This window comes from Thermoascus crustaceus, assembly GCF_041956765.1.
Source record: "Thermoascus crustaceus strain CBS 181.67 unplaced genomic scaffold VTN00scaffold_3, whole genome shotgun sequence".
Classification (NCBI taxonomy): domain Eukaryota; kingdom Fungi; phylum Ascomycota; class Eurotiomycetes; order Eurotiales; family Thermoascaceae; genus Thermoascus; species Thermoascus crustaceus.
In genome coordinates, this window is record NW_027192529.1 from 3,461,858 (window position 1) to 3,474,960 (window position 13,103).

The 13,103-nt window shown below is 49.1% G+C and overlaps 5 protein-coding genes across 5 annotated transcripts; 3 read left to right on the forward strand and 2 right to left on the reverse strand.

Moving 5' to 3' along the window:
- Nucleotides 1–183: 183 nt before the first annotated feature.
- On the forward strand, nucleotides 184–1,946 carry VTN00DRAFT_6448 (uncharacterized protein; the record flags this gene model as incomplete). The annotated part of the gene is made up of 4 exons (XM_069433085.1): nucleotides 184–194; nucleotides 245–433; nucleotides 1,785–1,806; nucleotides 1,866–1,946. 4 exons carry the CDS (start codon nucleotides 184–186, stop codon nucleotides 1,944–1,946), a joined length of 303 nt encoding a protein of 100 aa, XP_069288880.1.
- A 644-nt stretch (nucleotides 1,947–2,590) lies between these two features.
- VTN00DRAFT_6449 (uncharacterized protein) lies at nucleotides 2,591–3,610 on the forward strand (the record flags this gene model as incomplete). Its single annotated transcript, XM_069433086.1, has 1 exon — nucleotides 2,591–3,610. The coding sequence occupies one exon, from the start codon at nucleotides 2,591–2,593 to the stop codon at nucleotides 3,608–3,610; it is 1,020 nt and encodes a 339-aa protein (XP_069288881.1).
- Nucleotides 3,611–4,056: 446 nt separating this feature from the next.
- On the reverse strand, nucleotides 4,057–5,256 carry VTN00DRAFT_6450 (uncharacterized protein; the record flags this gene model as incomplete). Its single annotated transcript, XM_069433088.1, has 1 exon — nucleotides 4,057–5,256. One exon carries the CDS (start codon nucleotides 5,254–5,256, stop codon nucleotides 4,057–4,059), a length of 1,200 nt encoding a protein of 399 aa, XP_069288882.1.
- A 1,465-nt stretch (nucleotides 5,257–6,721) lies between these two features.
- VTN00DRAFT_6451 (uncharacterized protein) lies at nucleotides 6,722–7,437 on the reverse strand (the record flags this gene model as incomplete). The annotated part of the gene is made up of 3 exons (XM_069433089.1): nucleotides 6,722–7,059; nucleotides 7,183–7,328; nucleotides 7,391–7,437. The coding sequence occupies 3 exons, from the start codon at nucleotides 7,435–7,437 to the stop codon at nucleotides 6,722–6,724; spliced, it is 531 nt and encodes a 176-aa protein (XP_069288883.1).
- A 3,042-nt stretch (nucleotides 7,438–10,479) lies between these two features.
- On the forward strand, nucleotides 10,480–13,009 carry VTN00DRAFT_6452 (uncharacterized protein; the record flags this gene model as incomplete). The annotated part of the gene is made up of 5 exons (XM_069433090.1): nucleotides 10,480–10,599; nucleotides 10,856–11,895; nucleotides 11,947–12,404; nucleotides 12,459–12,799; nucleotides 12,851–13,009. 5 exons carry the CDS (start codon nucleotides 10,480–10,482, stop codon nucleotides 13,007–13,009), a joined length of 2,118 nt encoding a protein of 705 aa, XP_069288884.1.
- Between the last annotated feature and the right edge of the window lie 94 nt (nucleotides 13,010–13,103).

Sequence of the window (13,103 nt, forward strand, 5' to 3'; positions counted from 1 at the left end):
CTTTATCTATATCTACCAACTATAATTGCTGTTCTCTATACTACGATTTGGAATTGGATTGATCTGGATATTAAGCGGTTAGAACCGTGGTATCAACTTTCTAAAGAATCCGGGGCACCTGCAGTCGAATCCATACTTCTTGAATATCCCGTGGAGTTCCTTGCATCAGTTCCCATCAGCTCCATGAAGCGCAGGTCCGTGGTTCGCTGTCATCCAACTCTCTACTAATCTGACTCTCAGATAGGCAATGGGCGGTTTTCTGCAGCTCCACTGTTTTGGTAATCCTTTTCTGGGCTGTGACGCCTCTTCAAAGTGGCATATTCGCCGTTACCCACGTCCAAAAGTCCAGCACTCTGCCAGTGGTCCCTTCTCCTGGATTTCTCTCTTTGGAGGAACAGACAGAGAAGCTAACACTAAACTTCATCAACGCGGGGTACGGTGTGACATGGCTCGGTCAGAAACCGCCTGCTTTCACGACCACGGAATTTGCGCTTGCTCCATTTCTGCCTTCTGATGTAAAGGGATTAGCTGGTGTGAATCAAACGTGGACTGCAAATACGACCCTCTATAGTACCGATCTAGACTGTCGGCTTCCATCGTTCATATACAATCGTACCGAACGCAGGATTTCACTCGACGATGGCCAAGGATGTCTTGCAAGAAACATTGTTCTAGAATCTGGGAGTGGGACAGGACCTGACGATACACGGAATATAACTGCCTTTTATATCGGATATGCAGGTGATGGTTCCGGAGTTGGTGCACCATCACTCGCTGGGGCCGGCTGCAATTCATCGGCGTTGCACGAGTTTCTCGCAATCTGGCGACGTAATGACGGTCTCGTACCAAAATCTTCACATGATCCCTCTTTTACAGCGTTATTCTGCTGGTCAAAATATTTCGAACAGGAAGTGGAGGCAACAGTGCGTCTCCCTGACTACTCTGTTCAAAGTGTTCGTCCCATTTCAGAAAAGAGGGATCTATCAATACAACATTTTGACTATACCCGGTTCGAACAACTCATTGTCGCAGAGACCATGCCACAGGCACATCGGCCATCTAATTCGCCCCAGGGAGAAATTCTCGACCGACATGACATATCCGAAAGGGCGGGGATTGAACAACAAGGCCGGCTTGAAAATCTGGGTGTCGTAAGCACATCCAAGCTGACACCTTTTGCACTTGGGCTGTCAGGACTATCGCCAGAGGCTCTGCTGGATCCTGAAAATCTGCAAAATGCATTCGAAAGTGTTCATCGTATGCTATTCGCTCTAGCGGTTAATGCGGTTATGAGGGAGCCGGCAGATATCGGCATGAATGTAACCGGTACTGCGGAGGCTTCAATGGGAGCCATAAAAATGGTAGAGACTTTTACGTTCCTAGTCATTGGATTCCTTTTCCTGGTGGCGTCTATGACGGTTTATTTACTTTGCACCTACAGAAGCCGCGCACTCAATCTTCGACTTAAGCCAGACTCAATTGCCGCGACTATGCCGCTTGCGTGTCACCAACAAGATATACTGAAAACTTTCGGACCTCTCGACCGTGCGGACAGTGAGACAATTTTTAGGAGTCTCAAAGATGACTCATTCAGTTTGCAGTTTCAAGAACTGGATTGCCGGTTATTGAGAATTGCAAAGCCAAAGGCGCCGGACGAAGAATTCCCGGTCGAACAAGGCGATCATCCTCAAGTTCAACCTTGGCCGTGGGAACTGAGGTATCTTAGTGGTGGTTCCTTTATCTCAATTCTACTTGGAAGCTTCGTTTCAATTCTAATATTACAGAATCTCGTTGAGAAACGTAATGGTGAGTGACAACATCAGGCTCAACAGAGTGGGTTTTCCACGGCTAAACAGACTTGATAGGCCTCGCTCTACCTTCAGAAAAAGATATTATTCAGCAGATTCTGCTCAACTTCCTCCCTACCGCTTTGGGTACACTTATAGAGCCGTTTTGGTTAGCCCTCAACAGACTGCTCTGTATTCTCCAGCCTTATTTTGAAATGCACAGGGATGCTGCGTCGGCGTCAAAGTCACTTCTGCTTGAATATACCTCTGTGCCTCCTCAGTTGGCCTTCTGGAGATCGCTTGCAGCGAAACATTGGCTTCTAGCAACAGTTTGCGCTGTCACAGCTGGCGCAAACATTTTAACAGTAGGTCTCAGCGGTCTATTCGAACTGAGAGACAGCAATCAGGATATATCAATTCTCTTGGATTCGAATTTTCTTCCGAAGGTAGTGGCGTCTAATACTACATACGGCCCTGATGATCAAAGCGGCCAGCCATTACAAGTCATGTTGGCGAATGTCTCCGAAAACGTCTCCTTACCTCCCTGGGTCAGCACGGAATATTACTTCCTCCCAACCTCATTACCTTCCCAGGGGAAGGCAGCAAGCTCGTTATACAGAATCCCAACAATTGGAATCGGCGCGCAGTTGAACTGCCGAGAATTAAAAGAATCGAATTCTGATTTGTTATTCCGCTGGATCTACAGTCATGATGCTATGCAAGCGAATTTTACTGTCTCAGAAAGGCTACCTGACGGTACTTTGATTCGCTGCTTTTCGCAAAATGCCTTTACTGGTGATAATATGCCAGCCCCGACAGAAGACACGCAGGTTTATCTTCGCGGCCCACCTGAAGGGCGGAAAGCCGTCGAATTTTTCATGATGCCAAAGTCCAGCTATGTGTCTGCTACTCCACAGGAGTTTCATGCCTGCCCACGAATGTTCATTGGCGGGTGGGTGAAATCGTCAATCACTCTTGGGAATCAAATGTCTCCAACGTTATATGGTCCGACGGCCAACATAACCAGTGTCTCGATGGATCCGCGGTTTATGATGTGTAAACCCCGTTTCTACACCGCTAACTTCGATGTCGATGTCGACCAAAAAGGCTATGTTTTCAATTACACACGTAACAGCCCTCTGAACCCAGATGTTGATGAAATTTTGGCCTGGTCGATATGGAATGCTACGACCTATCTTGTGGGTTATCCAGCGGACTATTTTTTCTGGCACAATGATACTGTTGCCGACGATTGGTTTAACCTGCTCCTCAAAAAGCTCTCGAATTCTACATCGCTGCTCGACCCCAACCTCTCTTTTCCAGAGTTCTCAGTAATGGCAGATTGGGCGAACAAGGTCTACCAGGAACTCTTTGCACTCACAGTGCAGGCGAATGAGAAGTACCTTGTGAGAGAGGAGCAGAGAAGGACCGTCGTCGCGAAGGAAATCAGGAAAGAAACAAGGGTCTTCCTATCCCCAACAATGTTTAAAATCGTGGAAATACTTTTAATCCTGGATGCTATTGTCGCAGTATGGCTCTATATTCGGCTACCGAAGCCTTTTCTCTACCGTATGCCGACGAGCATCGCGATATTGATATCATATTTCGCGAGCAGTCACTTACTACAGGACCTAAGGGAGGGTGAAGTGCGCAGTAACGAAGTCGCCAATTGGTTAAGGGATAAAGGTCGTGTGTATGGGTTTGGAAGGTATATCGGTGTCGATGGGGAAATCCATATCGGAATTGAACGCCAGCCATACCTCATTCCTCGAGATGTCAGTAATTCTAGCAGGCTGCTACGGTTTAGGAAGGAAAGGGACTAGATCCGCTATGATATGAGGGGAAATCAACCGCGACAGAAACCCGTCATTCAGGCATCTAGATTCTGTTACCAAGCTGCAGTACACAGAACCTTCAAAGCAGCGGGACCAATCATGATTCAATGAATTAAAGCACATGCCCCATATATTGAACTATACTCTCCCATCCTCCATGGCTGTTCATACAAAGTACATCTATTGAAAAATACAACCAAGCAGATCTCTCGGAACTTTGAATACACTTCTAATGCTCTTGTTTTGCGAACATCTATATATAATTCCGGTACTGCAGGAAAAAAACGGTAAGTACAATGAAGCCATCCGTCAACCCCCTTCAAAATTTTTTGATGAAACTATACAAAGACGAAAAAAAAGTGCTGACTAGGACGTTGCTCAAGCCAGCGGATAAAGAAATCACAAAAGTCAATATCCGGACCAGCGGATGAAACTTAAGCGTGGTTTGAGCCAGCCACATGCCTTCTGAGATGGATCTTGGATCTGGCAGACAAGTCAATAGCAGCAATCTTAAGGCTATCGGATTGACCAGCCGTGCAGGTTGTGCCGGCGGCCAGCTGCATAACCTCGGACCAGACACCACTAGCACATCTTTGGAACGATGTACCACCAACACAGTTCCAGGCGCCCTCCTCACTGCAGGCACCACTCATACCACCACTGCTGGAGCCAGACTCGCTTGGGGAAGGTTCTGGAGAGCTAGATGGAACGACAGGGGCAGCCGGAGAAGCTTCAGCAACTGGAGACGGTTCAGGCGAAGCAGTAGGAACGAAGATACCCGGTGCAGCGCTAGTTGGCTGGGTGGGAGCCTCTGACTCTGGAGCCGGCGCGGACGATGCTTCAGGAGTAGAAGCCGCAGGAGAAGGGGTAGCGGAGTCAGCGGGCGAGGGAGCAGATGCGCCAGGGCCGGGGCCTCCTTCACAAGCAGGCTGACCAAGACCCAGGAGGTTTGTGATGGTACCAAGAAGGTCCACAGAGTCACCAGGGTTAGGGAATCGGATGTCAACACCCTCCTTGGTCATGCAACCATTGATGTTTGCAACGAACATATCTGGGAGGTTGTCAGGCAGACTCCGCTTGGAGACGGCAGTGACGGGCTCCTCGGGGGCGCGCTTATTCGGGTTGGGGTGGACGGCGACCGGAGCGCAGTTCATGTACATCTCGCGGTTTCCGACTCTGTTGAACCATGTCCATGCAAGGGTATATTCTCCTGGAGCAATGCTGTCTGGAACGGTGAATTTGAATGTGGTCGGATCCGGAGTGTTAGGGCCACCAGAGAGGTTTCCATCCACATTGGCTGGGCATCCACCTTCGATGGAGTGGATGACCTTCCACTTCGAATCCTTAGTGGGTTTCTTGTCTGTTGTCAAGCTGATCTGGCAGGAGCCGCCACCGTGGGTAGCACTGCCAACGAAGCTGAGTGGATGAGGGACCCCGATATAAAGATCGTTTGTTACTCCTTCATCGTATACACCTTCCCTCAGTTTGCAAGGGAAGTCACTGCCATCGGCGCTCAGAGGCGAGTTGTTCAGCGTGGACTTGCCATACGGAAGAGGGGTTGCCATAATCATGTGGGCGTTGACCCCAGAGGCAGAGAGCATGGCAGCCGCCATGAGGATCGATTTAGCGAGCATTGTGAAGTGGTGACGTTCGAGTCCTGTTCGACTTCTGGAAACGTTGGACGGCTCTGATTCGTACCGGACGGATCAGATAGGTCGTGAGTAAAAGATTGGTTGTTTGACAAGAGCCAGGCAAAGGAAGGGGACCTCAAGAGTTTGCAAGTCAGCGAGGATCATTCAGAAGATATGTATGAAGTTGAAAAGTGGACAGGAGGAATAAATGAGCTCCGGCTTGAGACCTTCAAGCATACATTGATGGAAGATATAGTTATCCCAACATAGCAATGATGGGCGACAAGGGGGACAATTAACAATAAACGGTGAATGGAATTATAATACCTTTGTGTCAATTGAGACCTCAGAAGAACCCTATAGGTTATTGTTTTTTTGGCTGGCTGTAAAAAGAGCGGTTGTATTGCAGGTGTGTTTGCTTCAGTCGTTGTCGCGCGAGAACTTGCAAGGAATGTAAGTCTGCCGCTGGCAGGACAAAAAGCAGATACTATACAAAAAGAAAGGCAAGAACTGGCCTGCAGGAAAGCCGAACAGTGTGATCAAACTGTCGAACTGCACTGGCGTGAGAAAAAGAGAAAAGAGACCCTGAACAAGGACGAGAGGGGTGTTTATATCGACCAGGCGTGTGGGCCGTGTTGCCATTCACTTGGGTGTCTAGCACACTCCACCCAACCGCACTTCCCACCTCCCACCATTGCTTGGGCGAGATCCTTATACACATGGCTTAATTCGTTGGCTAACACATCATGGAGCTAATGCTCGACTGGGGCACTCGGTCTCTGCAGGCCATCGGCGAACAGGAGCAAGAGAGCCCAGAAAGGTCGGCTCTTCCGAGCGTTGTTGCACCCACTTGCGGAGGGGGGACGTTGCAGTCAGTGAACCCTCCCAGCCGCGCAGTGGATCAAGATTAGCAGGCCGCGATCCTATCATCCTTCAAGAAATCAGAAGAGAAGCTTCGAATATGCAAGGCACGGTAGTGCCGTGGCAAAGCCATTCAGGGACATCACCGCCGGCTGGGCTGGGACCGTGCGGTCACACTAAGACTCAGGTACCTGACTGCAAATACAATGGATTGGTGGGATGGCAATTTTCTTGGGCTGAAGAAACTTCCACTACGAACTGCATCACAAAACACAAGACGAACCAGAGCGGTCAGGTTGGTTTCCTGATGATGATAGGCTCTACGGGGTTATGCTGACCAAAGGAAAATCCTTGGAGATTCTGCAGAGAAACCTTCACCGATACTCTGTACAACCCTAAATTTTTCAGATCTTATGTCGATGCTAACAGGGAAAGAGGGCCGTTCCGAACGTTGCCTCCAGCGGGGCCTGGGAGGCATAGCCGACTATGGAGCGCGCAGTAGTACTTCAAAACAACGGAGCTGAAGAGCAGATCCACCACCTACCAAAAGGCCAAGACTAAGGAGCCCAAGATCTCTCGCGAGGTACAAAGATCAACCGCGACTTTTTCAAAACCGCGATGGACGCGTTTCAAGAGGCTGTGACCTGTCGTCAGTGAGGCCCAATAGCCTAGCGTACCGGGGCTGTGGAGTTCGCGAGGATACATCCCTGCCTGATCCCTGGATCGAAGTCGTCCAGAAATCGGCTCCAGCTTCAGGAGCCGGGGATAGGGCCGCGGAAGCTGAAGTCAGCTCGCTTTGCCTATCTGGGGTCTGGGCTGAAGCTAGGGACTCTCGGCCCAGTGATCGTGCGACATAGTGCCCCTGGCCACCGTGGCTGTCGCCTACCCATCCACCCGGGTCGTCGATCATGGATTCGCGGTGAGGGCCTTGTGGCTCAGAAGGTGCTGAATACCGCGTTAGCCAGAGAGTGGTCTATACACACCGACAGCCAAGATTGCCATATGCATGTGATCCTGGGAATTCGAAAAAGGCTCAGGAACCAGTCTCCTATACAGGCTCTACCGTACCATGGAACATTATCGTGGTCCATAGACGAAGAATCGCATGTTTGTTACGTGAATGACGAGGGCTCCTTTTTCCGTGCAGAAGTGTGCTCCGGGCGGTGACGGCGGCCTCTCCGCAGGCGACCGTCTCTCGCTTGAGTTTAAACTCCCTTGTCGATTAGGACTGTTTCAGACCAGCCTCCATGTCCATGTCCCACGTCCCGCCGTGTACCTGCAGCCGCGTGAATTTGCCTCATAGTCATATCCCTGATTTTGCATGGCTCAGGTCGGTTTAGTGGCGATCCTGGCCTCTATCCATCATTGGCATTTGTGACTTATACAGTCTAAATTTTTTTTTTGTGCTGAACTAGCGACTTTCTTTTCACAGGGCTCACGTAGTACGGTGTGGCACTCTGCAGTGAGGGGCTCCAGTTTTCCGCAGCGAGTCCTCTGATACCTCAATGTTCTACTTCGAAGTCTTACTACGAGACCGGTTCAATAACCCTCTGATCCGGACAGCACTCACTCTGGTTCTTCACTTTCAACTGGATCGTTAGAGTTTAAGGCTTTTTTACGGGCGGCTCCGCCGTTGATGTTATCCAGTCAAGCGAATTGCATATTTATGCGAAGCCTGATCCGAACCATGGAGAGACAAACCACATGGCCAACGACCCACAACCAGAAAAGCTTGGTAAAGATCAATAGCGGAGATCAATAGCGGTTAATGGTGCAAATCCCATCGCTACGGAGCATATACGTACAATGCGGATCGGCGTTTCGAAACCATCACATACATACCTACGTAGACCCTTTTGGGGGATTGCTGACGTATCATAAAAAGTATCCAGGGCTAAGCTTTGGATTTTCGTTCTCTGCGCTGGGGAAGACTGTGGGACTGATTGGATCTGTAGACTAAGACATCGAACATGTCTACTTTTCTTTAAGGCGGTTGTCGGACGGCCAATGCGGACCGAGTCGACCGAATTTGATTCCTCGAGCCACGTCAATCCAACTACTGAGGACCATTTATGCAGGAATCAACACGTGCATGCGCGACAAAAATATGGTCATGGTGGAAACAAATTTTTCCAATGAATCGCTAGGCGCCTGATGAAGTTGTGTGTCATGACCTTTCGAAATCCAAATTCTTCAGGAAAATAGGTGGGTTGCACAAAAGTCATTGGTAAGCCTCCTCCTTAATTTATTTTCTTCTTTCTCTTCTGGCCTCTCTTCAGCCCAGGAATATCCCTGTCACAGTGTGTGACTTTTTATTTTCCGTCGGAGCATTCGTACGGGGCCTACGTCACTTGCGGAGTTGGGCGTTTCAACACCCCTGCTCCTTGCCCCCCCCCCCCCCCTTCGGCAGTTATTTCCCCCTGAAGAAGTCTATCTCCTTATGGAAAAGTACGGGGTGCTTCTATACAAATTACAAGGGCTACATAGAAACATCAAAAATAATGAGAATGCTACGATGGACGGCAAACAAATTTCCGCATGATACGCGCGGTGTGTGGTGTATACACTGGACGGAGAGACATGTCTCACCCCTAGAGTAACGGAGAACAAAGGGCTTTGTCCGAGGTCCAAGGTCCGCGGAGAACCGGCTAACTGCCTTGCATATCCCATTTTCAAGTTCGACTCTATGAACTCGATCATTCTCTTTCATCACAGTACCTAAGGGCTATGTATGTGCTAATGTACTCTACAGACAGAGTGCATCAATTGCGATCATCTTAGTAATCACTTCTTTTTTGGGCCCTGAGAAAGGCTCCACCACCGCCACCATCTATCTGCTGTATGCAGAGAGGCACAAGACAGGTACTGCAGACATACAGCCACTGTTTGATGGGTTGGATTTTCTATCTCCAAGTTTAAGTAAATTCATTAATCGCGTGGAAGCTTCTTTCTTGCCGTTTTTAGGGACTCTTTTTGGGGGCTACTACCGCTATAATATTTCCTTTCGAATCCACCTTTCTTCGGGAAATATAGAAAATTGATATAAAAGCAAAATCTAGTGTCGGGGAAAAAAATTCCAACTGATTTCTACCGTTTGTCTATCTGCAAGTGGCATACATACTGGAATAAGTAAATCAAACCGATGGAGGCCCAGATCCAAGATATCCAAAAAAAAATTTCCCCCCTTGTTTGAGGACTAGACGGAAGTGGGTAACTCCTATTCTGGTGTGGAGTGCAAATTGGTGGAGTAACTGACGCTTATTGCTTATTGCATCTATTATAGGTATAGATACCTAATAATATACCGAAGCACCACATATCAATACAAATGTAAGAAATAGACAATCTCGCTAGATGGTTAGATCAATCGACGGTGCAGTACTATGAACTGCACTGTGGTATTCACATCTTGACTAGGTAGCACCTAATATAGTGGGGAATAAGGCTTATTTAGTTAGTCTTCCAATTATAACATCATAGAAATATCTGGATAATGGTCAAATGGTCAGGAAGGAGAACATAACCTTAAAGAAAGGGGGTGGGGGCGGTGAGTTGAGTTGGTACAGCTTTCCGATCGGTTCTCCTTTCATGAGTGGAAAAAGAGAGGTCGTAGCTTTTCAGTTTGGCATATGTTGAACATCTGTGAAGGTGTTAGGTAAGATTTTTCTCAACTCAAGCAAAAAAAAACCGGGGAAATGCTTACTTTTAGACAGCCCTATTTTATTTTATTAAATCTGAATCCGGGTACGTCACCCCGCACACCCATTCGCGATCAATCAGTCTAAACTAGGTACGCACTTAAATCAAATACCTGTTGGAGGTAGGTAGGTAGCGCTTCCAACCTTTAGAATTTTAAATAAGCAGTACCTACCTACCAATACTATGTAAGCGATCATACCATCACAGGCAAGCATGCAAACCAAAACCGAAAACGACAAAATCATAAGTGTCGAAGATTTCTTAGCAATATTAATATATTAATTAACCTACATAATTCTTGTATTGACCTTAATGAAGTTGTTGCTCGGGCCTCGGAGGTTGGATTTGCCGAAGGTTACGGTAGGACAGTCTGGCGGAGTGGAGTCGGTGGATGGATACGTACGATAGTAGGTAGTTCGAGATGACTCAATCAATCAACACGAGATTCAACTTTCGTCTTTATTCGCGATACAATCGATTGAATCATTGGTCGTATCTTTGTTGATATTTATATAGACGTTATCGTCTGCTGTTGAGGGAAGGAAAGAACGGAACGCCAATTGCGCCGTTCTACATAGCATAACATCCTTTAAGAATCTGAATCCAATACGAATGAAAGGACAAGAACAGTCTTATTCACTATCTACTACTTGCAAAGGAAACAAAATGGCAACACCATCAACGCATCCCCTACCGCGTAAGCTCTGGGAGCACCCGGACCCGGAGTCGACGAACATGGGCAAGTTCCGACGGGCGCTGGAGAAGCATACGGGGTTGTCGTTTGCGGTGAGTTTGATCTTGATGGTTATCTCTTCTCGTCTCTATCTGTAATTAGATGATTCCTTGTTTCGGTTTATGACTTCCTGTATTACTATGCTCCTTCTTTCTCAGGAGGACAGGTACAGTCCTGTACTGTATATGTTGAACCTGGACTGCGCCATCTAAGCATCTATCTATCCATCGATCTATAATCGGAACTGCAATTGCGGAAACAGCTCGTACGGGCCCCATCCCATCCCATGGCTAACTGCAACGCAACCAGACCTACAACGACATGTACCACTACTCCACCACACACCGCGCCGCCTTCTGGGACTTCAGCTGGCGCTACTTCAACATCATCCATGAGGGCACCTACACCACCGTCGTGGACGAGTTCACCCGCATGGACAGCATCCCGCACTGGTTCCAGGGCACGCGGATGAACTTCGCCGAGAACATCCTCTTCTCCTCCGTCCCCACCTCGGGCGCCTACACGACCCCTTCCGTCGTGGGCAAGACCGGAAAGGAGGACGGTAAGATTGCCGTGACAGAGATTAGGGAAGGTGGTCTGGAAGGGTCGCGGGATTTGACCTGGGGCGAGCTCCGATGGAGGACTGGGCGGTTGGCGCAGGCGATGAAGGCAGCGGGGGTGGTCAAGGGCGATCGGGTCGCGGTCGTGGCGAGCAATGGTATTGATACGTTGCTCGTGTTTCTCGCGACGACGGCGCTGGGAGCGATCTTCTCGTCTAGTTCGACGGATATGGGTGTGAGGGGGATCTTGGATCGGTTGACGCAGATCAAGCCTCGGTGGCTGTTTATGGATGACTATGCGGTGTATAACGGTAAGACAACCGATCTCCGCGGGAAGATGGCCGAAATCGTGAAAGGCATGGAGGGTGTGGATGAATTCCAAGGTGTGGTATCGCAACCAAGATTCGGGTATCGACCTGCGGACATGAGCAAGGTTCCAAAGGCGCAGACGCTCGCGAATTTCCTCTCCAAGGCGAAATCGGACAAATTGGAGTTCGAGAGGATCGAGTTCCGGGATCCTTTCCTGGTGATGTATTCTTCCGGGACCACCGGTCAACCAAAGTGTATCGTACACTCCGTTGGCGGCGTGCTCTTGAACGGTTTTAAGGAAGGCGGTTTGCACCGCGGGTTTGGCCCGGATAGCGTGGCTTTGCAGTACACGACTACGGGTTGGATTATGTACCTTGCGGCGGTACAGACTCTGCTCGTCGGGTCAAGAGTCCTGCTCTATGATGGGAGCCCTTTCCTGCCCGATCTGACAATACTCATTAAGCTGGTCGCAGAACACAAGTAAGGCAGTGACCCCAGTCCCGATCCAAAAATATGACTGACAAAAAACAGAGTCACGCATTTTGGAACGTCTCCACGATATCTACATGAGCTGCAGAAAAATGATATCAGACCGAAGGATATCGTAGGTCTCAGTTCCCTACAGAGCGTCTGCAGCACAGGGATGGTGCTCTCGGACCCTTTATTTGAATGGTTCTATGACCAAGGGTTCCCAGCTCACGTCCAGCTGGCGAATATTTCTGGAGGGACGGACCTCGCTGGCTCGTTCGGGTGTGAAAACCCGCTGAGCCCACTTTACGTGGGCGGCTGCCAAGGTAGGTGCCTCGGTACACCAGCAGCAGTGTATGATCAGACGATCGAGGGCGGCGTTGGTGTCAAAGGCATACCCGTCGAGGACGGTGTTCCGGGAGAACTCGTGGGAACAGCAGCGTTCCCCAATATGCCAACCACATTTTGGGGAGACAATGGCGACAAGCGCTATTTCGATGCGTACTTCGCACGGTTCGACAGTAAGTTGCCCAGCAATTAACTTGCTGTAGAACAAGAGTAGCTGAGGAAGTTAGACGTTTGGACACATGGCGACTTTGTCATGATACACCCTGTCACCAAGCAGATGATATTCTTCGGCCGAGCAGACGGTGTACTGAACCCCTCCGGCATCCGTTTCGGGTCAGCTGAGATATACAGCGTCATCGAAACGAAGTTCACGGGGGAAGTCTCAGACTCAATATGTGTCGGCCAGAGGCGACCACAAGATAACGACGAGAGCGTGATTCTGTTCCTGCTGATGCGACCAGGTGTCCCGTTCACGGAGAAGCTGGCCGCAGACGTGAAGGCCGCTATCAGGAAAGAGCTGAGCGCTAGACATGTCCCGAAATATGTCTTCGAGACTCCGGAAATTCCTGTATGTCAAATCTGCCACCCCTATTTCGTAGATAAGGCTGACAAATGCCAGACGACTGTAAACCTGAAGAAGGTCGAGTTGCCAGTGAAGCAGATCGTATCTGGTAAGGTCATCAAGCCGTCGGGGACCCTGCTCAACCCAGAGAGCCTCGACTACTACTACCAGTTTGCGGAAGTAGAGAAGCTTGTCGGACCGAAGAGCAAGCTCTGAAAGCGAGGCTCTCTTGAGGAGGAAGAAGAATAGTCAAAAAAGGACATAGAAGGCAGATAGATAACTTCAACCATCCTAGCCATCCATGTCCCAC